General features: G+C 44.4%; 1 protein-coding gene across 1 annotated transcript; it reads right to left on the minus strand.

The window, feature by feature from the left end:
- Positions 1-1281: 1281 nt before the first annotated feature.
- TUBB4A (tubulin beta 4A class IVa) lies at positions 1282-25647 on the minus strand. The gene is made up of 4 exons (XM_077470474.1): positions 25480-25647; positions 6043-6151; positions 4281-4391; positions 1282-3617 (listed from the first exon to the last, which is right to left on the minus strand). The coding sequence occupies exons 1-4, from the start codon at positions 25534-25536 to the stop codon at positions 2560-2562; spliced, it is 1335 nt and encodes a 444-aa protein (XP_077326600.1). The 5' UTR covers positions 25537-25647; the 3' UTR covers positions 1282-2559.
- Positions 25648-25923: the final 276 nt, after the last annotated feature.

Raw genomic sequence — 25923 nt, forward strand, 5'->3', positions numbered from 1 at the left:
TTACAAGTGTCACATGTAGTTGCTCCCCTCTGGCACTTTAACCTCATTACAAAGACAGATATGACTTCAACCAAATCTTTCAACTCTATCCTATGGTTGTGGTGTTAATCTGGTAGGCTGCACTTGTGTAAAATCACCTTTGTTGATTCCCAATTTATGATGGCAATCCACAACGTACAGATGAGGTAATGTAGCCATCAGCTGACATTTCACACCAACCTAGGCGCTTACTCATAGCTCACTAGCTTTTATTAAATGCCTAGGTTGACATGAAACGTGTCACCCGGTGGCTACATTCCCTCATCTGTATATTGGGAATTGTGAATTAATAATAATAAAAAAAATATATATATTTTATGGAAGTGCAGCCAACTGGACTTTTCTTCACATCATTACTTCTGTGAGAAACAGGGCCAGCACCCATTAGTGTACAGTAGAGGTGGAATGGGTGAAGACTCCTTGAGCAGAGTTTCACTCTCTCCCCTATGGTGGTTGCAAGAACCAAAATTTTCCTGGAGGTATACACCATCATTCTCCTCTTTGATGCCCAACTACTTGAATCACTGGCCTGGTTCAAGCATTTGGCAAGATGCATCAGGGCACCCGACATTCAACTTATACTAGGGAAGCAGCTCATTTGGTGGCAACGATGGGTCAATATAACAGCCAAGAGGCTTGAAATTTTAAAAGCATCATTCAAGATGCCAAAACCAACCTTTCTTGTAAAAATGCTAAATTACCTGGCCGTCTGATTTCAATACTTGTTGACCCAGAGCAAAGAGGCAAAAAATGAATTCAAGGCCAAGTTGTAGTGCTTCATTTGCCTACTTTAGGTCAGTGATGCAAGTAGTATTGCCAGGTAACTAGGATTTTAAAATAGCTCAGCTATGACTTCCTACATGTTCACTTGACACAGGTTTCTTTTAAAAACACACAAGACATTAGTAATAGCAGCTCTACTATTTGAGACTCTCTCTCTCTGCCAGCATACAGTATACCTACACAGCAGCTATCAATATCCTTGGTTTTGCTCAGATGCTTCCCAGTGTTGACGCTTGCCCACCCTCCCCTTCCTCCACACATTGCTATTGGCCAGTGAGGCAGTCTAACAGTGATGGGCCAACAGGAATGCACAAGGATGGTGTTTAGCAGCACTACCTACCCATCAGATTTCAGTAACCCCCAAAGTGAGTCATTTTAGACCCCCCTTACAAACTACACTGTCGTGCATGCTCAAGGAGGGGAAAATAAATAAATAAATAAAAAAAACACACACCAAAATAGTTTTCGCACAGGGCCTTTATTCAGTAGTGTAGTGTGCAGATATGACAGCTTGGCCGGGGGGTAAGTGCTTTCATCCTGTGCAATAGGTCCAATTACCTGGGCAATGGATTCACAATATCACATGTATTCACTTAAACCATACAGACAAAAAATAAAAATAAATTCAGGAGACACGGTGTATATGCATTAAAAGAGTCTGGAGGACTCTTGAACCTCTAGGAATGGATCCTTCAAGAGACAGCATGTTACCTTCCTCACCAGTTTTCAATGAATGCACCAAATAGTAAGTGCTAACTACCCAACCAATAGTGGTGGGAAAGTTAAGCACCAGCATTTAAAATAAAAAAACAAAGTAGGTGGAGCTCAAGGGGACCAGATCTGAGGGTAAGGGAGGCTCATCATGCACAAGAACAGGGCAGTGACATACAATACTAGTGTTGGCGCAGTAACATAAGGGCACTGTAAACACTTACCGCCCTGAATCTACCATCTTGGCCAGCACTTGGGAACTGAGAATCTCAAAAGCTGCGGCAGTGAGAACAGCAGGCAACTGAGCCTCAGGATGGGGACATGTTAAAAACAAATTCTTGGCAAAAAATAAAAAATAAAAAGCCGTGAACTTATAATTGAAAACAAAACTGCCTGTTGGTGTGCACAGCTTAGTCCCCCTGCCAACCATTTCAGTAGGCCCCCCCCAATACTGAAACTACAATTTACACCATCAATAAGTAGACCAGCAAGATGTTCTATTGACATAACAGTCAATTCCATCCAAAATACCAGGGACAGGCTATGCAGAGGACAAGCCAATGGCCATTGAGCACTCCAGTGAAGTTAGGTGGCATTCCTAGCACGAACACAATTTACTTTGACATCTAGAACACAAACCCTTTACAGAAGGCAAGTCCTCTGCTCAAGTAGGACGAGACACCTTTGTAAACCTTACATGCCATGTCACAGAGTCACAATAGCCCATTCTATCCTTTGGAACCAGTGCAACCACAATGAAAACAAACACCCGGAAAGATTTTCAGAATCCTATGAACAGTGTCTAGTGCCGATGACTTTGAAACTAGAGATTCTTCCTATGAGGCTTTAGATGTGGATACAACCATGAGGGTAAAAAGTTCAGCTCCATATTTTTCATAACAGTCACCAATTTAGAGGTTCTGCCAATTCTCACAGCAGGGAAGGGGGGCCTGCTGTTTGGTGAGAGGACTTATGGCAGGATGAAGGGGAATAAATCTTCATTTGTGTGTGGGTCAGTGAGTAAACTTATGCAGCTTCTTCTTCAGCCTCCTCTTCGAACTCTCCCTCTTCTGCTGTGGCATCCTGGTACTGCTGGTACTCTGAGACCAAGTCATTCATGTTGCTCTCTGCTTCTGTGAACTCCATTTCATCCATGCCTTCTCCAGTGTACCAGTGCAAGAAGGCCTTGCGACGGAACATGGCAGTGAACTGCTCAGAGATGCGTTTGAATAGCTCTTGGATGGCTGTGCTGTTGCCGATGAAGGTGGCTGCCATTTTCAGACCACGTGGTGGGATGTCACAGACTGCTGTCTTCACATTGTTGGGGATCCATTCTACAAAGTAGCTGCTGTTTTTGTTTTGGACATTCAGCATCTGCTCGTCCACCTCCTTCATGGACATGCGTCCTCTAAAGACAGCCGCCACCGTTAAATACCGTCCGTGTCTTGGGTCACAGGCAGCCATCATGTTTTTGGAGTCGAACATTTGCTGGGTGAGCTCTGGTACTGTGAGGGAACGATATTGCTGGCTTCCACGGCTAGTTAAGGGAGCAAATCCTGGCATGAAGAAGTGAAGACGTGGGAAGGGGACCATGTTGACGGCTAGTTTTCGGAGATCGGCATTGAGCTGACCTGGGAAGCGCAGACAGGTGGTGACACCACTCATGGTTGCACTGACCAAGTGGTTAAGATCACCATATGTAGGGGTGGTCAACTTGAGCGTACGGAAGCAGATATCATACAAAGCTTCATTGTCTATGCAGTAGGTCTCATCTGTGTTTTCTACAAGTTGGTGGACAGAAAGTGTGGCATTGTAAGGTTCTACCACTGTGTCAGATACTTTGGGAGAGGGTACAACACTGAAGGTGTTCATGATTCGGTCTGGGTATTCTTCTCTGATCTTGCTGATGAGGAGGGTTCCCATGCCAGATCCAGTTCCACCACCCAGGGAATGAGTAAGCTGAAAACCTTGCAGACAGTCACAGCTTTCAGATTCCTTCCGCACTACATCCATCACGGAGTCCACCAACTCCGCTCCCTCTGTGTAGTGCCCCTTGGCCCAGTTGTTGCCAGCACCACTTTGACCTGCAAGAGAAAACCCAAGCTATGGTTACATCCAAGACATAATACTACGAAGATGGATTAGAAACACATGAAGGGTTCTTTCAAATGGGCAGCTGGTGGTCTGTAAAAACAGGTGGCTGAGCCACATTTAACAGCCCCTCAGCCATCCACCTGAATGCCACAGCATTTTTAACAGAATTTTTTTTTTTTGAATTGACCAAATATGCGGCACACAGGATTTTTAAACATGCAGACCAGTGTTAAGATAAAAAAAAAAAAATACAATTAAAAAAGTGTGTTTTATTTTTTTTAACACAAAAGCAAAAGGAGCCAAAAATAAATTCATGATATCAATTAAAAAGTCGAACATACATATATACACACACACACACACACACACACACACACACAATTATGCACCCCAGTGTTTAGTTAGCATGGCCAATCAAACTCGCCCATCAAGTTCAACAGGGCTGCACTGAAACACTCAGCTCGCAGTTGTGGCATGGTCCTCCAAAAAAAAAAAAAAAATTAAAAAAAAAAAAAAGCTGGGGGGGGGGGGGGGGGGGGAAGCTTGGAAATTTAAAAAGCTACAAAAAGACAGACATTTAGCTTAGGTTCACATTCACAGAATTACATATATTATTACATACATATACAATAAAAAAAAAAAAAAACATTTACCAAAAACAAAGTTGTCTGGCCTGAAGATCTGTCCGAATGGTCCGGAACGGACGGAGTCCATGGTGCCAGGCTCCAAGTCGACAAGGATAGCTCTGGGTACATACTTTCCACCTAAGAGAAACAAAAGGGATTTAAAACAGGTTTTAGATGGTGAGAAAAGGACAGTGTCTCCACTGGAAAATTCTCCCTACTTCATGCCCACCATTACACTCTTGGTCACTAATAATAATTCTTCTCAGTCACCCGACAAGTGCAGCAAGGACAATGCAGAAAGCACAAAACAGTCACAAGGATACCACTATTTGTCTAACTCACTTAGACATGCCCGATGCAAATAAAACTCTACATGAATGAAAACCCTGCTCTGAATTCAGGAACAGTGCAGCATAGTCACCCCCTCCATCCCAGGAAGTTGCACAGAGGGACTTCACTGGCAGGTATTGTCAGGAGTTTAGGGGAACTCTGGAAAAAACCCAAGTACCGGTGCACTTAATCTCTTTAAAATGTGAGGCCATAGTTCTTTAGGGTGCATTCACACCTGCAAATGCACCCCAGCAGTGGTTCCCATGGTTAGCTGCGAGAGGCAGCCCTATTGAAAGCAATGGGAGGATGCCAGCTCCCGCAGACAACTACTCATAATCTTTCATGCAGCGATCAGTCCATAATACAAGAGTTTATGACCACAATACATCGAATAGCCATCCAGAAACTTAGACCTTTGTACCATTTAGCTGCTGGTAAATCTTAACGAGGCTTTAACCACTTTACAACAGCCCCATAGCAGATTTACTGCTACAGAGTGGCTGCTCTGCAGAATCAAACACACGAGATTCTGCACTTCCGGGTGCGAATGTGCACCACCCTCAGCTAGCTCCCAGCAGGTCCCATGGACCCTATGTCCGTCGAGACGCGATTGTTCGGTACACTGACAAAATTACAGTCTATATAAACGGGGCAGACTGTCATTCTGTGACTACAGAAGACTTGGATCCCCCCCCCCCGTTAGTAAACACACATTTATACCTTTAATGGCCCCCCAATGTTAACCCCTTCCCTGCCAGTGTCAGTACAGCGAGTGCATATTTTTAGCACTGATCACTGTAATAATGTCAGTTAGGTGTCCGATTTGTCCGCCGCAATATTGCAGTCACTGATTGCCACCATTACTAGAAAAATACACCATAGTTTGTAGACACTATAACCCAATCAATATACACTTCTTGGGAGTTTTTTTTTTTCAAAATTGTTTGTCATTTAGTTTCTACTGTACTTGGGTACAACATTGCACAAGTGTCAGTTAAAGTAACGCAGTGCAGTATCGGAGAAAACTGCCTGGTCAGGAAAGGGGGGGGGGGGGGGGGGGGTTTAAACCTTTCCAGAGCCGAATTTTGGATAGTGTAAGCAATAGCTGGTCGATTTTTTTTCCCCCACCATCTGTGTCCCAAAACATAGCAATAGGAAATAACTTCAAATTGAGGGAATCCCACGGGAACCCCCAGGTCGCCAGAACTTGTGTTCCCATTAGATTTCTCCTCTTTTTCTGGGGAAGAATCAAAATTTGGGTTTTTCTTTTACTTTCAATTAGAACAGGAAACAGGACAAATAGAGTGAATCTCCCCAATGGGGGCACAGACAAATAAAAACCGACAGGGGTTCTAATCCCTCTGCATTAAAAAAAAAAATAAAAAAAAAAAAAAAAAATAAAAGTTTGACTACACCAACATACTAGGCTTGAAAAACCCCTCCAGACAACAGGACATACCTGAGGCTTCATTGTAGTAGACGTTAATTCTTTCCAGCTGCAGGTCGCTGTCTCCATGGTAGGTTCCTGTGGGGTCAATGCCATGCTCGTCACTGATCACTTCCCAAAACTGTAGAGGAAAGAAGAGAATTTAGGAGGACACTATATTGTATATTATACAGAAGCCCGTATACAGTCTATGGACAAAAACCTTTAACAGCACAAAATCTGCTGGATCTGACACACGGACCAATGTCAATCTATGCTATTATGTGGACCTAAGAGGTAAAAACATGCTTTTTTTTTATATCAATAACCATAGCAGCTGGGTATACAAAGCGGCATTTACACCATTTTCACACATTTTCTTCATGCATGATGTTCAGAATACAAGTCTTGAAAGTATTGAAAAAAAAAAATGTAAACTATTGGATACAATTCTTTCAGATTTAGCTCACATATCTATGAGGCAAGTGCAAGCCCTGACATCCCATGGTTTCAGGTAACTGGGTCACTGCTTTGTTATAAACGTAGACGCAAACAGCAGGATCTCAATCTACACACCATTGTGGACCCACACCTCCTCCGGTCTAGACTTGTTTGATTTTCAGGCTAAACAGGGTTAGCAAAACTATGGCCCTCCCAGTTCAGGAACTACAATTCCCATCATGCCTAGTCATACCTGTGAATGTCAGATTTTTACATGCCTCAGGGAACATGTAGCTCAACAGCTGGAGGGCCGTAGTTTGGAGATCCCTGGTCTGAAGGGTCATCACAACACAATGTCTAGTGCATTGCTTCACGAAAACTCCCCATATCAAAAAGGAGAAGAAGTACAGTCAAAGTTCATTTGGTCATACCTGTGGATCACAATCATTCTGCACTCCTGTAACCAGTTTTCAGCAGACAGCGGGCTGAAGCCCGCTGACGTGAGAACCAGAACCAGGCAAGATTGCGACCATATGCCTGGACCATCACCCAGCCCCTCAGTAAGAAACAGAGCGCTGTGAAAACTGAGCGATTGGCAGGGTTTGAGCGCTCGTTTCAGTGTTGTAGCCGGCAGGGGACCAATGAAGGAACTTGGTAAATGGCAGTGCTGCCAAGTGAGCAAAACTCTAGTGAGCTGGAAAGTCATTGGGCACAAGATCCATGATCACAGCAAATTGCTGTACTAGCATTGAATACTATAGCGATTGTCAGCTTCACTAGTGGCCCAATTGTACCAATGTAAGATCATACCTGAAGTTCATCCTCCTAAAGTGATCACACCCATATGTACACACCTTTTAATTTTCCCCCTAGTCCTACACCAAAGACGTTGGGCTTTTGGAACCAAAAACCACACCAAACACTATATACAATCTCGGGTTGCCAAAACTGTTGCTTGACAAGGAAGCAGTGCACTCTGAAAATCACCGCTATAAAAATTAGGTGAAAAGAAGCTAAAAACGTGCATTTTAAATAGCTCTGGCTCCACTGCTGCTGGTAGATGAAGCTGCTTCTTCCCGTATCTGGAGTATGCAGCCAATGTGCAGAGAACCTCTGCAGGGCTCAAACCATTCATCCATATAATGAAAAGAGAAGGGTGGGGGCCCAGTACAAGCTGCACAAACATTCTTCAATGCGGTCAGGCTCAGAGGGCAGGCGTGTGAAGAAAAGGCGCATTTCGTTCTGTGTACAATCATCTGATCAAAGAACAAGCTGACCTCCATAAATAGGCCAAAGACACCAGGAACCAAATGCTTTAACACAAACAGCAATGCATGATAACCCACAGCATCTAATCAGTACGATCGTTGCCACCACCCTGGTAATGCTTTTGGCAATACATCCACATACAGAAGTGAAATTGTTGATTGCATCAGTAAAATGTTGAAACACTGGTACTACAAAGTCCTTCTGACGTGGTACATGGTGTCAGCAAGATTAAAGTGGTTGTAAACCCTTACAAACCACTTTGACCTAGACTAAGGCTTACCTGTAGGTCCAAGAAATATCTCCTAAACCTACACAGTTTAGGAGATATTTGCCGAAAGACAGGCATCGCTGTCTACGGCGCATGCACCTTAGACAGAGGTGCGCAGCCGCACTGATCGAGTTGCAGTTAACGGCAATATGCCGCGAGCGGCGGCTCCGACAAATGACAGCGCTGGAGTAGCGAGACCCACCAAGAAGATGGAGGCTCCGTACACAAGGGGACAGCAGTGACTTCGCTGGCTCCTGTGTCAGGTAAGTGACACATAATGGACTACCATGCGATGCATAGTAGTCCATTATGCTTTACCTTTGCAGGGAATCAAAGAGGAAGTAAACCCATCATGGTTTACTTCCTCTTTAAGCCTAAGGCAATTACAAATACCCCAATTGACCTAGGGGGGGCCTATCCAATTGGAAATGCAGAACAGCATAAGACCTAGCCATGGAAATTCTAGCTGCTACAAATATAAAGGCTATGGAGCTCCTTTCTGTGTCTCGCAGTCCCCTCTACCAGGTGCCCCAACAGTGCCTGCTGTGTCGCTTTTATTGAAGTTCACTTGTGTGAGTGAATAAAGTAAATTGTAATAAATCCAGAACCTCCTCACTTTTGGGCAAGTCAATCAGAAGTGGAACACAGTGCCTTCCATACCACAACCTCTAAAGCAGGGACATGAGGCATTAGAGGAAGTAAACCCTAATGGGTTTACTTCCTCAGATTCCCTGCAAAGGTAAAGCATAATGGACTATTCATCGCATAGTAGTCCATTATGTGTCACTTACTTGACACAGGAGCCAGCGATGTCACCGCTGTCCCCTGTAGTCTGGAGCATCCATCTTCTCATTGCTCCGCTGCTGTCATTCGACGAAGCCGTGATGACGTCACTCCCGCGCATGTGCACGGGAGCCGCCACTCGCGGCATATTACCGTTGATAATGGCGTGCTCAGTGCGCATGCACGCTGTAGACAGCGGTGCCTGTCTTTTGGCAAATATCTCCTAAACCATGTAGGTTTAAGAGCCATTTCTTGGACCTACAGGTAAGCCTTAATCTAGGCTTACCTGTAGGTCAAAGTGGTTTGTAAGGGTTTACAACCACTTTAATGTACACAGGATGCTGAGTTAACCTCTAAAATGATTTGACAGCTTGAAACCAGTGTTTAAAACTGCCCATTTAGCCATGTTTGCGTCTAGGAGCGTTTAAGATATCAAAGGACCCTCCCTGCTGCTCGGCAGTCGAGAGAGCAGTGTACTTGTATCTACCTCAATTTCGGGGCTTTTACTATGGATCCCATAATGAGCATGTGAGGCAATGCTCCCGACGTTGCTGTTGATGGGGCTGGAAAGATGTCGGAAAGAGGACCAAAAACCCTAACCTTGTTCCAAGAGGAAAACCATAAACATAACCCACTAACCCTAAACTTGTTCAAGAGGAAAACCCTAATCATTGTCAAAGCTACCTAGAATTTAACATGAGCGAAAATTGCAATTAAAAAGCCAGATATTAAATTTCATGCAACTATGTTTGATCAAGTTGGGGGTGAAGCTCAATGGTGGGGGTCATCTGATTGAAATCTAACGTGGGTCAAATTCCAATTATATTTTGGCTTTCAGCAATGCTAGTGGTGTATTGGAATGGATTATTAGGGGATAGAAATACATTTTAGTGGTTTTATATCATTTTAAATAGGGAACCTTTAAAAACGCTTCTAAATGAAAAAACACAGCTAAACACCGGTAGCACGTTTAGCGTCTGAAACTTCGGCATCTGAACTCCTTTTTTTGGCATTCAAAGAAAAGCCTCTAAAATGCCTAAAAATGACATTAAAACAAACCTGTGTACATGTACACATACGATAATGTTGGATTAGTTCAGAGGCAGCTGAAAAAAGTAGCCAACTGCCTCTGAACGTCTGTACCAGCAGCCGTGTACATGAGGCCTTAGTTACGTTAGTCCTGTGCTCCAAGAGGGTGCAGCAGGTTTTTGATCATTCAATGTATTATCTTTATATACAATGCCCTGCATTTTATGGGATTACTGTGAGACGAGTTTTCCTGGCATTAATATTGCACTACCTTGGCATCCACTCCCACACCAACTATTTTCAGAGACATGAGATATGACAAGATGGGACATTATGTAATCTCCACGTTTCATGACCCTTTCCTTTCTTTCCATATTTCCATAATGTGGATGGAGATGCACTATGTTCATGGAAAACATGTACGCCTATGTGTTGCAAAGATTGGTACCTTGGTTTACAAGCAATGAATGTTAATTGTTGCAGGAAAAATGCACAATTTATATACTTTCTAAAAAAGAATTCTGAATAAAAATTGAAATCAAAAGCGAAATGGTCATTTAAACATGGTGGCTTCACTAGATGTTAGCAGATACCAGCTCCTCATTAGAATGCTACTCTGGCAACATCATAGTTCGGTGTAGGATCAGAACGGAGATGTTGACGTCAGTTCAGGCATGTCCCCTTATACCGTACATCCCACAGTGCAGTCAATTACCTATTAAGAGGACAACCAGGTACTCACACTGCATAATGGGATGTTGACCTAGAACTTCCTCAAAGTTCAGATGATATAATGCTTGCCACCATGTTTAGGAGCTCCAAGACAATATTGGCGTGGAACTACCAAGGACCACAACATGCTAATTTTTGATGCCCAAATACCACCATTTGATTAGTATTACCCAATGGAAGTTCTCTCATAAGACAACCAGTGATTCGCACTGCATATTGGGATGTGGAGGATGTGCGAGCCTAGATTTTGCTCAAAGTTTAGATGGCATAGTGCTTGCCACCAGGTTTAGGGGCTCCAAGGAAGCATGGGCGTGGAACAACTAGGGGGACAATATGCCAATATTAATTAGTACTGCTGCCCAATACTGCTGTTTCTATAGTATTACCCAATGGAAGGTACCTCTTAAGACAAATCAGCTTGCCGAGGGGGACTATTCATCAGGTGGTAGCACTATGAGCCTGAGGCCTGCTGGAGCATGGGTAAGCTGTGTCGCTCTTTCCCCTTTTCTATTTTAAAAAGATTCTCTCAATCATGATGCTGTATGGTAATAATTTATCTTTCTATTTTGCGATTATATCACAGATAACCTCCAGATGAATCGGTAAATGTCCGCGAAACTAGTCGAGGAAACTGCCATCTGTGATCAATTGTTTTATTGTGACTACCCACTGGTGACATACATGTGTATCGCTATTATGTAAATGATGTTTTTTTTTGGCATCAATAAAATCATTTGTAACTTTTATAATTATATTTTTGTTACATTATTCATTGTACTGCTTTCATTGTACCGCAATAGTCCAAACTGCCCCCATTTTTTCTGGTAGCCTGGTTGGGGGGGGGGGGGGATTAGCTCCCAATCTTTATACTATTTGATTCCTGGATGATGGTACAAATTTCTAAATCTTTATTTCTGATTTCCTTCATAAGAGGTCACACTTAAATTTCTTGACGTCCCTCACCTTGTGTCACTGCCGCATTAACCAGCCGTCCCATTACAGTGAATGAGACTGTCGTTGAGTCAGAGATGACAGTTGCTCTTTAAAAATGGATTTAAAATAGAGTTGATTTAAATCAAGCCTTTTTACTAGACTTAAAGAGGAGGGCCAGTTTAAAAAAAAAAAAAAAAAAAAAAAAAAAAAAAAAAAGTCAGCAGCTGCAAACACTGCAGCTGCTGACTTAATAAAATCACTTACCTGTCCAGGGCGCCCGCGATGTCGGCCGCCCGAGGCCGAGCCGTCCCTCGGCTCTCGGGTCCCGGCGCCGTCATTCCCTGTAAGGGAAACAGGCAGCGGAGCCTTACGGCTTCACTGCCCGTTTCCTACTGCGCATACGCGAGTCCCGCAGCGCTTTCTGAATGGGACGCGCTGTGTTCTGGAACACACAGTTCCCAGAACACAGCGCGACCCATTACCCAGAAGACGCCGCGACGAAGACAGAAGACGGAAGATCTCCGCAGAGGAGGAAGAGGAAGATTAGGATAAAGTGCCTAGCAACAGGCATTTCTGGTAAGTAAAAAAAAAAATATTTTTCTCATTTTATTTTTTTTAGATTTTTTTGTCATTTTTAACATTTTTTGGTTTTCAGGGTGGCCCTCCACTTTAAATCATGACTTTAAAACAAATCCACCCCGATGACCAGGTTTGTATCTCAACCTTCCCATGTCCATTTTGACAATCAGGCGTAGCCTTTAGACTCTTCATACGTTACTTCAATGTGACTGGGCCAAAATAAAATGGAAAAATATATATATTTTTTTATTGAAAGCGTTTGTATGCTGAATGTCAAAATGTGAACAGCTGCCATCCTTACTCCGCACATCAACTCCTTGTACTAGAAAGGAAATTTCCTTTAAGCTTTCCACAAGGATCTGGCATTTAAAGTGTGGTGGGGGAACGACACCGACAACTTGTGTAATGGCATGAGAAGAAAACCCAGTGACAGAACACAGGAAATTAATCCCAATCCCATGGGAGGATGTTTAGATATCGGAAATAAACACATTCCTGAAATGTCATCAAGCTACCTCCTGAAAAAGACACTAAAGCCACATTCTAATGCAGAGCCCAACTTAGAATTTTTTTTTTTTTTTAAGACCTCAACTAAGGAAAGATCGGAATTTGATATTTAACAGTCATGACAATTGTAGTTCATTTCCGACTAGCTGTGGTTTTTCCAGCATCAGCCACCCCATCCCCCAACCAGAGTTAAAGGAGCCATCAAGCACTGGCTGTACGTGGGTGTAGACGCTGCTGTATACAGCCATTATCTCTGTATAATAAAGCTATGCAACAGACCTGAAAATATTTGCATTGAGGCTTGAGCGTGACATCCGGGTCATTCAACGACAGAACAAGAAGGGTGTTGGAGTGCCAATTATACCGTCGTTTGCAAACAGCTCACATCTGTTTGAGGATCATAAATCCATAAACAGCTGAACGGCTCTGTCGTTAGGAAGCCACAGACCTCGGATGACAGATTAAGGTCCAACAGCTATGCTGGATTCTCAGATATTGTCCCAATACAGTGAGTTATGAATGATCAATACTGTTGGATCCTATACACATGTCCAATGTCTACACCAATCTTGAAGGCCATTTTATGAATAGGAGTGTAAAATGGAGGCTCCCATTGCAACAATTTAAATTCTAGTGATCATTTTCCCAGTGCAAGTTAGACTAGTTGCTATAGAGACAGCCCCGTTTTCACAATCTACCTTCGAGTAGTCATTCCCGTCTAGAACCAACCGACCTAAATTAAAGCCAAAACCACTCTGTGTATAATTTTACCAATGTTATTGACCACTACAGGTTAGAAAGGCAGTTGCTGTTTATTAGGCTTTATTAAATCCCTACTGGATCCATCAAGCCCTCTTCACTATTTTAGGAAAGGTTTCTCGGGAGAAGCATGGACGATGCCACTGCTGAATAGTACAAATACTGGCTGCCGTACTGACCCTTGCACGTCAATATCTAGGCAATACTTGAACCACATTTCATGGACTTTATGGGCACAACCGCACCAAAGCAAAATGGTTTATATAATCTGGTGTAGTCATGCCCATCAAGTCCCTAAACTGTGGTTCAAGTATTTCTTGGCTAAATATAGAATTACTTTGGATGTGGCATGGTGTTAGGTTTATGGTTAACAGGTGTCCATCGTGCCTCCCTAGGGTTCCCTGGCAGTTTTATTTTGACCATCTCGTACTTCAATAGGTCAAGTCAGGGAACCAATTTGGAAATAAAGACTTTAAATTTGACTCGGATTTTTCCCAATATACATACTTGCTTCAGGTCAGTGGCTCAAAGTACTGAAGGGGCATTTTGAAGGCAGCACTGGAAGCCCTCCCATTTCTGGAGGAAAGGAATACCTCCACACAAAGATTACAGAAACCTAGAATTCGTCCCTTGTAAGGGAACATACATGGACTCAAGTCTAGTGAGCATGCACAAATCCAAGTCCCCAGCCATTCCATGACACACAAGGTGGCATTTAATGAATGTTTTGATCACCTTGTGGTATGTTATCAAACCTAAATTTACCTCAACAAAAAATAAGCCAAGCAAAAACTTGGACAATACTGAATTTTAGTCTGTAGGATATGAGCATGCCAAGTGACAGCCGTTAAAAAGGCGACTTGTTTAGGAATGCGTGTTGAATACTATGGACTAGCCCTGGTTTTACCACCTGAGGCAGGAACTAGCATGAATGCTATAGGCTCTGCTGCAGTCTAAAGAAGGGATTCTCAACTAGGGTTCCTCCAGTAGCCATTAGGCATTTCTTTGAGCCATAGCCAATTGACCTCCAATCTTATGGTGCCCCCATAGTGCCAAGTCCAATGTCACTTGGCAGAACCAGTAGTATGACACCAATGAACATTTAGCCATCTGTGACATTCTGACCACCAGCATGAGAATTTAATTCTTCCAACTGGCCACCAATGTAAGGGGCATCCTTCCCACTGACCCCTGAGGAATTTTTGCATGGGTTCCCGAGACCTAAAGACGATTTCTCGTTCAATGTAAAGAAAGGGGGGGTTGGGACTTTAAATGAGGCAAGTACACATGGCTAGAAGAGGAGCAGATATAAAAAACATGTTTAGTGGTAGAACAAGGAACGTGGCCAAATGACATGATACATGCAGCAATGAACAAAATGGTCAATCACATATTACAGACCATATTAAGAAACAAACATTAGTAGCAACCAGCCAACCACTGTGGTATGGAACAAATCTTGGATGTAGTAAAAACACAAAAAATGAAATGGTAGATGAGAACTCAAGATAATGTGTTGAGACAGGGTGTCTGCATGACAATAAGTGCATCCAAATTAGGCCAACGCATTTTGTGGATACTACCACTACCCTTTAGGGGCAGGTGCACGCAAATATATAAAAACATGAGTATACCAGTATAATCCCATGTTGTACCCCTCAATGGGGAGGATATGTACAAAAAGGGAGAGAGAGTTACTCATCCCTACGAGAACTTGCACTGTAATAAGTCTGGAAAATGGGGGATGAGGAGTCCGAGGCTGTCCAAATTGTCTGTACTGGGATCTGTGGAAGGGACCCACAGAAGAGGAACCCGGGGCATAAACACGATCCAAGAAAATGAAGGACAAAGATCCAGATATTTCCCTTTACACTCACTTGTTCACCTGCACCTTGGTGTTGGGCTCTAGCAACTTCCCACAATATGGAGTATTTACAGTATACCCAATATATATTTTATGCACCCAGTACCTCTTCTGCAGGTCCCTTCCACAGGTCCTGGTACAGACAATTTGGACAGCCTCTGACTCCTCACCCCCCCCCCCCCCCCCCAACCCCATTTTCCAGACTTATTACGATGCAAGTACTCATCAGGGATGAGTAACTCTTCCTTTCTTTTTGTACATAGGCTCCCTGTTGAGGGATACAACATTGGTTTACTTTTTTTTTTTTTTTTTTATTATTATGGATTTGCATGCACCTGCCCCTGAAGAGTGGCATTATCCATGAAATCTATTGGACTCATTTGGATGCACTTATTCTCATGCAGACGCCCCTACTCAATACATTATCTTGAGTTCTCCATGTACTACCGTATATACTCGAGTATAAGCCGAGATTTTCAGCTTCTTTTTTGAGGCTGAAAGTGCCCCCCTCGGCTTATACTCGAGTCATCGCTGTCTGCCCGCTCGATCAGTGTGTCGAGCAGACAGACAGCGGCCATTCTATAATTCAAAAGCCGCGCCTCCGGCTCCGCCTTCGCCTGTGATAGGCGGAACACTGAATTTCCCAGCAGCCTGTGTTCCGCCTATCACGGACATCGTATCATCCTCGTACTACGGACGAGGATGATACGATGTCCGTGATAGGCGGAACACAGGCTGCTGGGAAATTCAGTGTTCCGCCTATCACAGGCGAAGGCGGCGGCGCAGCTTTTGAATTTTACAATGGCCGCCGAGGCGCCGACGAAGAGGGCACGGGACGGAGGCAAGGCAAGGCACGGCACGGGACGGGACGGGACGGAGGCAAGGCACGGCGGCAAGGCACGGCACGGGACGGAGGCAAGGCACGGGACGGAGGCTCGGGACACAGGTAGGCTGGACACACACACACACACACATGGATGGAGACACACACACACAGGGATGGATGGATGGAGACACACACACACAGGGATGGATGGATGGATGGACACACACACACACAGGGATGGATGGACGGACACACAGGGATGGACGGACACACAGGGATGGACGGACACACAGGGATGGACGGACACACAGGGATGGACGGACACACACACAGGGATGGACAGGCATGTCTCACCCTCGGCTTATACACGAGTCAATAAGTTTGCCAGTTTTTTTGGGGGTAAATTGGGGGCCTCGGCTTATATTCGGGTCGGCCTATACTCGAGTATATACGGTATGTCATTTTAAGTGTTTTTACAACATCCAGGATTTGTCCCATACCACACAGTGGTTGGCTGGTTGCTGCATGTATCATGTCATTTTGCCATGTTCCACCAATAAAAACCATGTTTGATATCTACTCATCTAGCCATGTGTACTCGCCTCAATAAAGTCCCCACAAATCCCCCCCTTTCTTTATGCAGATTTAGTGATGGAGACAAGCGACCCATATTTCTCATTTAAAGTCCCAAACTCCCCCTTTTTTTGTATAGAAAACTGCATGTAGGACCAGAAAAATTCAAGGGTTCCTCTGGGGTAAAAAGGTTAGGAAAGGCTGGTCAAAAGCATTATTCCTTTTGCCTGGACCAACCACATTCTATTACCATCCTAGTGCAGGCAGAGAGAAGGAATATCTGTAGTCATCAGGTGAGATGCTTTCAGTTCCGAATCACATTTGGCAAGTCTGGAGAACCTTGCTTAAAAAGCACTTAAAGTGCATCTCCAATCTTTATCTTTGGATCTTGGGCAGATCAAAATATGAATAAGGCTCTATTTGGGTGTGAAGATGTGCCCTTATTTTCCACCCACCTGTGTGCCAACATGCATCGACTTGAGCTCGGTCCTCCAGGAAGCTGTTCATTAAAGCGTAGAATGGGATTCTACCAACCTCTGAAGTATCCAAAGATTTCACAAACCTCAGAGAGCTCCATAACCATGTCATCCTGACCACCACCTCTATGCCAACCATCTAGAGATCTTCAACTTGCTAGGTCTTGACACATGCCTGTGCGAGTCATTCTGCAAGCCCCCAGACCTAGGGTTTGTCCAGGTCTGTGTAATGGGACAGCAAAGCTAAGATCTCTGGACAATGGACCAAGAGCTAAGAAAATAGTCCTCAATCCTGATCTGAAAATGGAAAATCCATTTAAAAACAAACTTAAAAATCACAAGTAACTATGCTGTCTCATCATGCCTCCCTGAGGAGGTGGTGTCTAAATTGCCAGAGGGCAGCAAGCAAATGTAGCAGATTTCTGTGAGATGACCACATGCTGGTTCCCAGGTGGCAACTTCACTGGCACCATTGCAGTTTCTCAGTCTGCTTCTGCACCAAGTGGGCTGGAATAAGTTAAACAAAATGCACTAGGTATTGCATATAAAAACTGAATTTAAGTTTTAGGGCTGGTATTTTTTCGACACCACATTTGTATGTTGGAACCGATCTCTTCATCAGATTTTCACAAACTCCTCTACTTTACAACCAACATGGGGTTGGAGCATATTCTGGACATTTAGCCTAGGTCAGTGATGGCAAACCTTGGCACCCCCGAGGTTTTGGAACTACATTACCCATGATGCTCCACTACACTGCAGTGTGCATGAGCATCATGGGAAATGTAGTTCCAAAACATCTGGGGTGCCAAGGTTTGCCATCACTGGTCTAGGTTCACACCTATGCAGCTCTGCGGAGGCACGTTTGGCATGGACTCAGCAGCCCATTCATTTTTTTTGGGGGGGGGGGGGGGGGGGGGGGAGGGGGAACATTTTTTAATGAACAGTACAAACAATACAAAAAAACAACCCAGCAACCCGTAGTGCAATATTCCATAAAGTGCAGGAGCATAAAGGACTAATGGCCCTTGCAGTGAAACATCAGCAGTGTTGGACAATCAGGACAATAGACCCTTGGTCAACTAAAACCTCCAGCCTACATAGTGCATGGAAATGTCAATACAGCCACAAATAGGTTTCAATTAAAAAAGTATTGTTTGCTGAATGCCAGCACTGCCATACTTTTTCAAACTTTTTGGGGCAACTCCTACTCAAGTACGTGGCTTTATATTAAAAAGGCAATACCTTGTTAACTATACCCTTCCAGTAAGACAAAACGGCTTTGCGTGCATAACATAAGGTAAGGGAAGGCAGTGCATTCATTTGAATTGGCTGCCATGTCTCCAAGAACACAGGGAAAAGGTCCCTGAACCACTTCAGGATTTTATTCCCCACAGATTTATATTCCTCTTGCACTGTATAGAAAAGAAGGCACTAAGGTAATGGTAGGACAAAGCCCAGAATTTCTATCTGGGAAAACCAGCTACTCAAGACATTGACACTCCGGTGGGTAAAATATCAACTTTGGATGCAACCAACTTGCATTTTATGACCAGAGTTCCATGGAACCCTAAAATAGTTCCCTTTAGAGGTTGCTAGATGTCCCTAAAGTGGTTGTAAAGGAAGTTTTTTTTTTTTTTATCCTAATGCATTCTATGCATCAAGATAAAAAGCCTTCTGTGTGCAGCAGCCCCCCAATACTTACCTGAGCTCCCTCCGATCCAGCCACAAGACTCAGCTGTCTGGGACTCCCTCACTGGCTGAGACAACAGTGAAGCCTCATTGGCTCCCGCTGCTGTTAATCAAAGTGAGCCAATGAGGAAAGAGGGGGTGGGGCTGGGCCACAAGTCCATGTCCGAATGGATACATGGAGCTGCGCCTTCGCCCGGGTGACCCATAGTAAGCAGCTTGCTGTGGGGGCACTCGGGAGGGACCCCCAAGAACAGCAGGATCTGGGCTGCTTTGTGCAAAACCACCGCACAGAGCAGGCAAGTATAACTTTTTTTTATAACACCACAAGACTTTAGTATCACATTAAGCAATCTTTTACACTCAATTGTTACCGCTAGCACCAATGATCATTTTAGATATCTGTGCTGGAGGCCGTTTATCCCCCCCCCCAATGGCCACCAATATAGGAGGTACTAAACCCACTGACCATCATGTACTGAGCAGTGGTCATAGTAAATATTGGCAGGGGTGCCCCAAGAAGAAAGGTTGCTCTAAACCAGGGATATGCAATTAGCGGACCTCCAGCTGTTGCAGAACTACAAGTCCCATGAGGCATAGCAAGACTGACAGCCACAAGCATGACACCCAAAGGCAGAGGCATGATGGGACTTGTAGTTTTGCAACAGCTGGAGGTCCGCTAATTGCTTATCCCTGCTCTAAACCTTCCATTCTCAACCAGGGTTTTCGTTGAACCTTGGGGTTCTGCCAGAGGTTGCTAGGGTTCCTTGAGCTGTGGCTGATGGACCCCCTGTTTAATACTAAGGAACAACATTACTTACTAGAAGCATGACACCAAATGTAGCTATACGAACCTGCTGCTCTGTGTAATGGTTTTGCACAGACCAGCCTCAACCCTCTTTTTGGGTTCCTTGCCCAACAGCAAGCCTCTTGACATTTTCCATTCACACGGAGTATGGCTTGACCCCACCACATTGGCTCACTGGCTGCAATTGACAGCAGGAGCCAATGGCTCCAGCTGCTGTGAGCCAATGAAAATAGAGAGACCGGGAGAGTCTTCTCTCACTTGCTGGATCGACATGGGGTTCAGATAAGCAAGAGGGGGAGGGGGTAGCTGATCCCAGTAAGTTTCTCTCCTAAAATGCATTCTATGCAGCTTTAGAACCACTTTAAGGTGGGCATTGTTCCTAATGGCCACCAATATAAGGGGCATTTTTTCCCCCCATTGATGGTAGATGAATTGGTTTTAGTAAGGATTCCTCCAAATCTGAAAATTTTAGGGGTTCCTTTAGGGTAAAAAATGTTGAGACGCTGCATTACACCTTATTCTAGAACAGTCCCAGCTACCACAGCATGTACAATGTACAGACCAACATCTATACCAGCCCTTCTCAACATGGAGGAACTCTTGAAATAGCTTTCTGGCCTCAAGGAACCCCCTTCTAAGAATTACTATATCTACAACTATACTGATAAGTGTGATGGTCAGTGGGAAGAATGCTCCTTACACTTGTGGTCATTGAGAAGAATCACCCCCTTACATAGCTAAAAAGATCAATGTGTCAGTGGGAACTTATCTGAGAGGCACAAATTGTTCATAACGCAAAGAACCCCTAGCAATCTCTGGAGGAACCCTAGTTGAGAAACCATGGTCCATCCAGGGGTCTCTAAACAAAGGACAGTTTTACTTGACTTAAGGGCCCAACTAGGGCGAGTGGAGGTAGAAAATGCCCCATCGCAGGTACAGGTGTAAGGAATTCTGCCCCCATCGATGCCAGTGGGAAGAAAACTCCCCCAAAAGCTGGATAAAGACAAGCAACCGGCCACATCTTTGGAGACCACTGGTTTGAACATTATGAATGCCGGTTGTACGTTGGTGCCAAGTGGGAAAGCATGCCCCCCTAACATATCTAAAAGGATCATTGGTATAAGTGGTAAACATTTCAGAGGGGTGCCCTCAGGCTACAAATGCAAGATAAATCTATGTGAATGTTGGCACAGCACCTGCCACTCATCCATTCCGTTCTAGTTGGTGTTCACACTGTGGAAGACCACACCACAGTAAATTACTTCTTTCACGTACTCTAGGTTAGTTGGGAGTGTGTGTATGTGTGTGTGTATATATATATATATATATATATATATATATATATATATATATATATATATATATATATATATATATATATATATATATATATATATATATATATATATATATATATATATATATATATATCTATCTATATCTATATCTCACATTCACAGACAAGCAGTTAAGTAGTTCCACGCCTGCCTTGTCACTCTGCGGTGACATGGGTCCAACTCATTCCTGCTCCGAGTGCGTCACCTGACACCGGTGCGGCCAGATCTGGCTGGAGAGGGTGGGGGGTGTACCGGGTGAGGCCGTCTCATGTGTAGAGATCTATGATTAAGCACACGTCTGCTGCATCATAAAACGCCTCTCCTCCTGTGCTATTAAATAGCAAGGCCAGCCCAGATTTAAAGGGCAGGAAAACAAAAGCCGCAGCTTTTCTCTCTGCCATGGCACCGTGCCAACGGCCCCGGCACCATCCACCACACTACTCAGCTGTGTATAAATAGAGGCTCCTCTGTTCCATATCTGACATTTCAGTGAATGGACAATAGCGTGCAGAGACAGACAGACTACCACACCCAGTTGTATTACTGTATGTGACCAGGCACAGCCCCCCCCCCCACCTTAGTGGGGGTAAGGACAGAGCCATAGGGGGGGCTGAATGCACATTGCAGACCAGGAGCCTTCCTCATTCACCATCAAATTTCCAGAGCAAAGATCCCCAGTATAACCCAAGGCTGCACATCACTAGCCAACCATGGCTGATACATGGGGGCAGCATTAATAGAACTCAGACCAATATAATACACATCCAGACCTCCGTATAGACCATCGATGAGCTGAGATACCAGAGGGGAGGAGGAGGAGGAAACCTACACAACACACCAACACCTAGCCTGCTATGGCTACAGATACATGACCAACTACAGGAGTCATCCGTGATCACCACCGTCCAACACACCGCAGAATGCCGGCGTTCACATGTCTGCAGGGGAATCCACGCAACACGGTGACCTCAGAATCTACCATCCTCAGCTACATAGCACCAACATATACCATGGCATTGTATAGAGAACACCAACCCACGCTTCTATAGCGTCTGCATATTCCATGGCGTATGGAGAAAACTAACCCACGCTCCTATGGCGCTGTATAGAGAACACCAACCCACGCTCCTATAGCGTCTGCATATTCCATGGCGTATAGAGAACACCAACCCACGCTCCTATGGCCCCAACATATTCAATGGCGTTGTATAGAGAACACCAACCCACGCTCCTATGGTGCCAACATATTCCATGGTGCTATATAGAGAACACTAACCCACGCTCCTATAGCACCTGCATATTCCATGGCACTGTATAGAGAACACCAACCCACGCTCCTAAAGCACCTGCATATTCCATGGCACTGTATAGAGAACACCAACCCACGCTTCTATAGCACCTGCATATTACATGGCGCTGTATAGAGAACACTAACCCACGCTCCTATGGTGCCAACATATTCCATGGTGCTATATAGAGAACACTAACCCACGCTCCTATAGCACCTGCATATTCCATGGCACTGTATAGAGAACACCAACCCACGCTCCTATAGCACCTGTATATTCCATGGCACTGTATAGAGAACACCAACCCACGCTTCTATAGCACCTGCATATTACATGGCGCTGTATAGAGAACACTAACCCACGTTCCTATGGTGCCAACATATTCCATGGTGCTATATAGAGAACACTAACCCACGCTCCTATAGCACCTGCATATTCCATGGCACTGTATAGAGAACACCAACCCACGCTCCTATAGCACCTGCATATTACATGGCGCTGTATAGAGAACACTAAGCCACGTTCCTATGGTGCCAACATATTCCATGGTGCTATATAGAGAACACTAACCCACGCTCCTATAGAATCAGTGATGTGTTGAATACTGTCCCCCATCAGATAGTGTCCACCCTGTACTGTGCTTGCGCACAGTACAAAGTCAAAGTCTCCGAAGATGAAAGGCGCCTGCACACTGAGTCCAGGTTCAAGCCCCACCATCCAAGCGGACATAGAGTTAGAATGAAAAAAATAGCCGAGCCAAGCGAGGCCGTGCCCGCGAGGGGCCCTGTTACTATTGGCTACCGCATGTCCACTTGGATGGTGGGGCTTGCACCTGGACTGCGCAGACACCGTTCTTCTGAGACTTCGAGTCTCCTTACAGCGCAAGCGCTGCGCCTGCATATTCTTTGGCACTGTATAGAGAACTCTAACCCATGCCCCTATAGCACCAACATATGCCATGGCGCTGTATCGAACACTAACCCATGCTTCTATATGGCCAACATATTCCATGGCGCTGTACAGAGAACACCAACCTATACACACACGATCATCAATGGCACCGTCCAAATCGGTGTGATGCCGCACCGATTTCAAAAAGTAGTTTCTGTACTTTTGCGATTTACAATGACATCTGTGCAGAAACCCGCACAGATGTCTGACATGGCTGCAGAAATCGGGACCGACATGCAGGAATGAAATTGTGCGAGTCCAGCTGAGCATGCACGGCTTCAGTGTGAACCTGGGCTTATACAATACGATTTACAAACCGCCCCCCCCCCCCCCCCACCACCACAGACGCGCTTATAGTGAATCGTTCTTTCCTATGACTGGATTTTCTGTCCAGACTAAATTTGATGAAATTGATCGACTTTGCACAGAAATTGATCACTGACACAGCATTTGTCTTTTTTTAGAATTCACAGTTGGTCATTCTGAAGAATCGATCAGATCGCTGCATGTATGGCCACCATAGGAATGTACGCAATAGAAATCTAATGGTGGCCATACACACAGACACCTGATCAAAGGATATGTGACAAAAAGCGAACAATTTGATTGGATCTACGAATGATCAAAGATTCAGCGATTTAGAGCAAAATCCATCAATTTCATTGAATATTAAGCTGTTCAGCATCGTAGGAAAGTAGATCGATTGTTATAACGGTTAAGTGTATGACACGCTGAATTCCCCCCCCCCCCGACAGCAAACCGATTGTCTATAAATTCAGGATCATATTGTTCGATCCCACAACTGGGATTTTCCATCCAGACCAATCAGAATAACTTCAGTGACAGTTTTGGTCAAAAATCAATCGACTGCACAGTAGGCGTCTATTTGATCATTTATAAGTGCGTTCATATTGGATTCTGCGAAGAATCAAAAATCGATCAGATTGTTGTGTGTGACCACAATTATAGAACTACAATCACGTACACAATGTAAAACGTATATCAGGACAGTTTCCATCAATCTTCTAATGGCTGTGGCAGAAGAAATAAAATAGATATTGGGTTTTATATATTTTCGATCTATGTTGATCGATGACATTTTCTTCACGCCCATACATGTAGATCGCATTCGATCGGCCCTGTACAACCCCATCGGCCATGGACAATCGCTTTTTTTTTTTGCCATAACTGATAGATCAATGGAATTGGTCTCTATTGGCTGTACGATACTAGGTTGATCGATTCGGTTTTTTCACGCTCATACATGTAGGCCACAGTCGATCGGGCCTGCACAAGCTTTTTTTTCTGCCACAACGGATAGGACAGTTTTTTTTATCAATCTTAATTTCTCAGCTGTGGCAAAAAATAAAAAAAATCCAATAAACGGTTGAGCGATGAACTTTTTTCACACCCATACATGTAGATTGCGTTCAATCGGCCTGTACAATCCCATCAGCCATGTATAATCAATTATTTTATTTTTTTCCCCATAACTGAAAGGGACAGTTTCCAGCGATCGTCTATTGGCTGTGGCAGAAAAACAAAACAAAAACCCCCAAACATGATAATAGGTATATCGATGACATTTTTCTCACGCCCAGACATGTAGATCACATTTGATCAGATCTGTACAATCAGATTGGCTCTGTAAAATCGATCTTTTTTCTGCCATAAGTAATAAGGACAGTTGTTTCGAATGATCGCCTATTGGCTGTGGCAGGAAAAAAATAAAAATCCAATACGAAGTTGATTAATGGATTTTTTTTGTTCACACTCATTCATGAAGATCGTGTTCTATCAGCTGTGTGATAAATTTATTTTCTGCCACAACTGATCAACCGGAGGCCTATTGGCAGAAAAAATAAACAAATAAAACCACCCCACACGACGATCGTCTTGGGTCGGTCGATAGCATTTTTTTCCCCCCCACACCCTTGCGAGGCGTGAGCAATCTACATGTAAGGGAGTGGAAAAAACCCCATCAATCCACCCTAGATTGTTATTTTTTCCCTACCACACCCAATAGACTTTGGTCACTCAAAACACACTCATCAATTACTCTCACCCGATCGATTTTATTGCACCGTATATGGCAGCCATATATTATTATAGCTGATCGGCTGCCCCATATTACATGTATTGGGATCTGCAGCTTAATCAATACATTGTATTAGAAGATCCCTCTATAAGGAATGATTTATTGGTGCTCCTATAGAATTCTATACTGAGGTGCAGTACTTGTGTACAGCTGTAGGGGGCGCAGTGACAGCTGTTTCCTCTATTGGCAGTAAAGCGATAGAATGTATTCACTTTCCCCCTATAGGGAAGTACAGGACAGCCCATCCCCCTCCGCTCACCTTGGCCCCGATCTGGTTGCCGCACTGGCCTGCTTGCAGGTGCACGATCTCCCTCATGATGCCGCTGTGCTGGGTTCCTAGAAGACGAGCTGTCAACGCCGAGTCCGGAACCTTCTGAGAGACCCCCGCCCTGCCTCCCTGGGCTTTTATACGACATGACGTCACCGCAGCCGAAACACCCCCTCCAGGGGGCGGGGAGGAAGGAGGAGTCCCGCCTCCGCCATCTTTCAAATGGCCTGGAGAAGCAGGGAAGTCCATCTTAGTATAGGGCATAAGTATAAGTAGGGCACGGCGGCCATTTTCCTTTCTGTCACTCCTGAAAGTAGAGACAGTTATTAACACTTCATAGAAATCTTTTGGTCCCGTGTCTGTCAGTATTATCCACTTGAAGACCAGGCCTTTCCTGACAGTTTACAAGTGGAAATCAGGATTTCTTTGTTAGAA

The sequence above is a fragment of the Lithobates pipiens genome, unplaced genomic scaffold (assembly GCF_037356315.1).
Source record: "Lithobates pipiens isolate NorthernLeopardFrog02 unplaced genomic scaffold, aLitPip1_a1.2 Scaffold_8, whole genome shotgun sequence".
Lineage (NCBI taxonomy): Eukaryota > Metazoa > Chordata > Amphibia > Anura > Ranidae > Lithobates > Lithobates pipiens.

Excerpts from the sequence above, each read along its gene's own strand:
- TUBB4A (XM_077470474.1), bottom strand. The coding sequence starts at position 25,536 with ATGAGGGAGATCGTGCACCTGCAAGCAGGCCAGTGCGGCAACCAGATC. Across the intron at positions 4,392-6,042 it reads CTACTACAATGAAGCCTCAG|GTGGAAAGTATGTACCCAGA; the intron begins GTATGTCCTGTT and ends TGTTTCTCTTAG. Across the intron at positions 3,618-4,280 it reads GCCAGACAACTTTGTTTTTG|GTCAAAGTGGTGCTGGCAAC; the intron begins GTAAATGTTTTT and ends TTTCTCTTGCAG.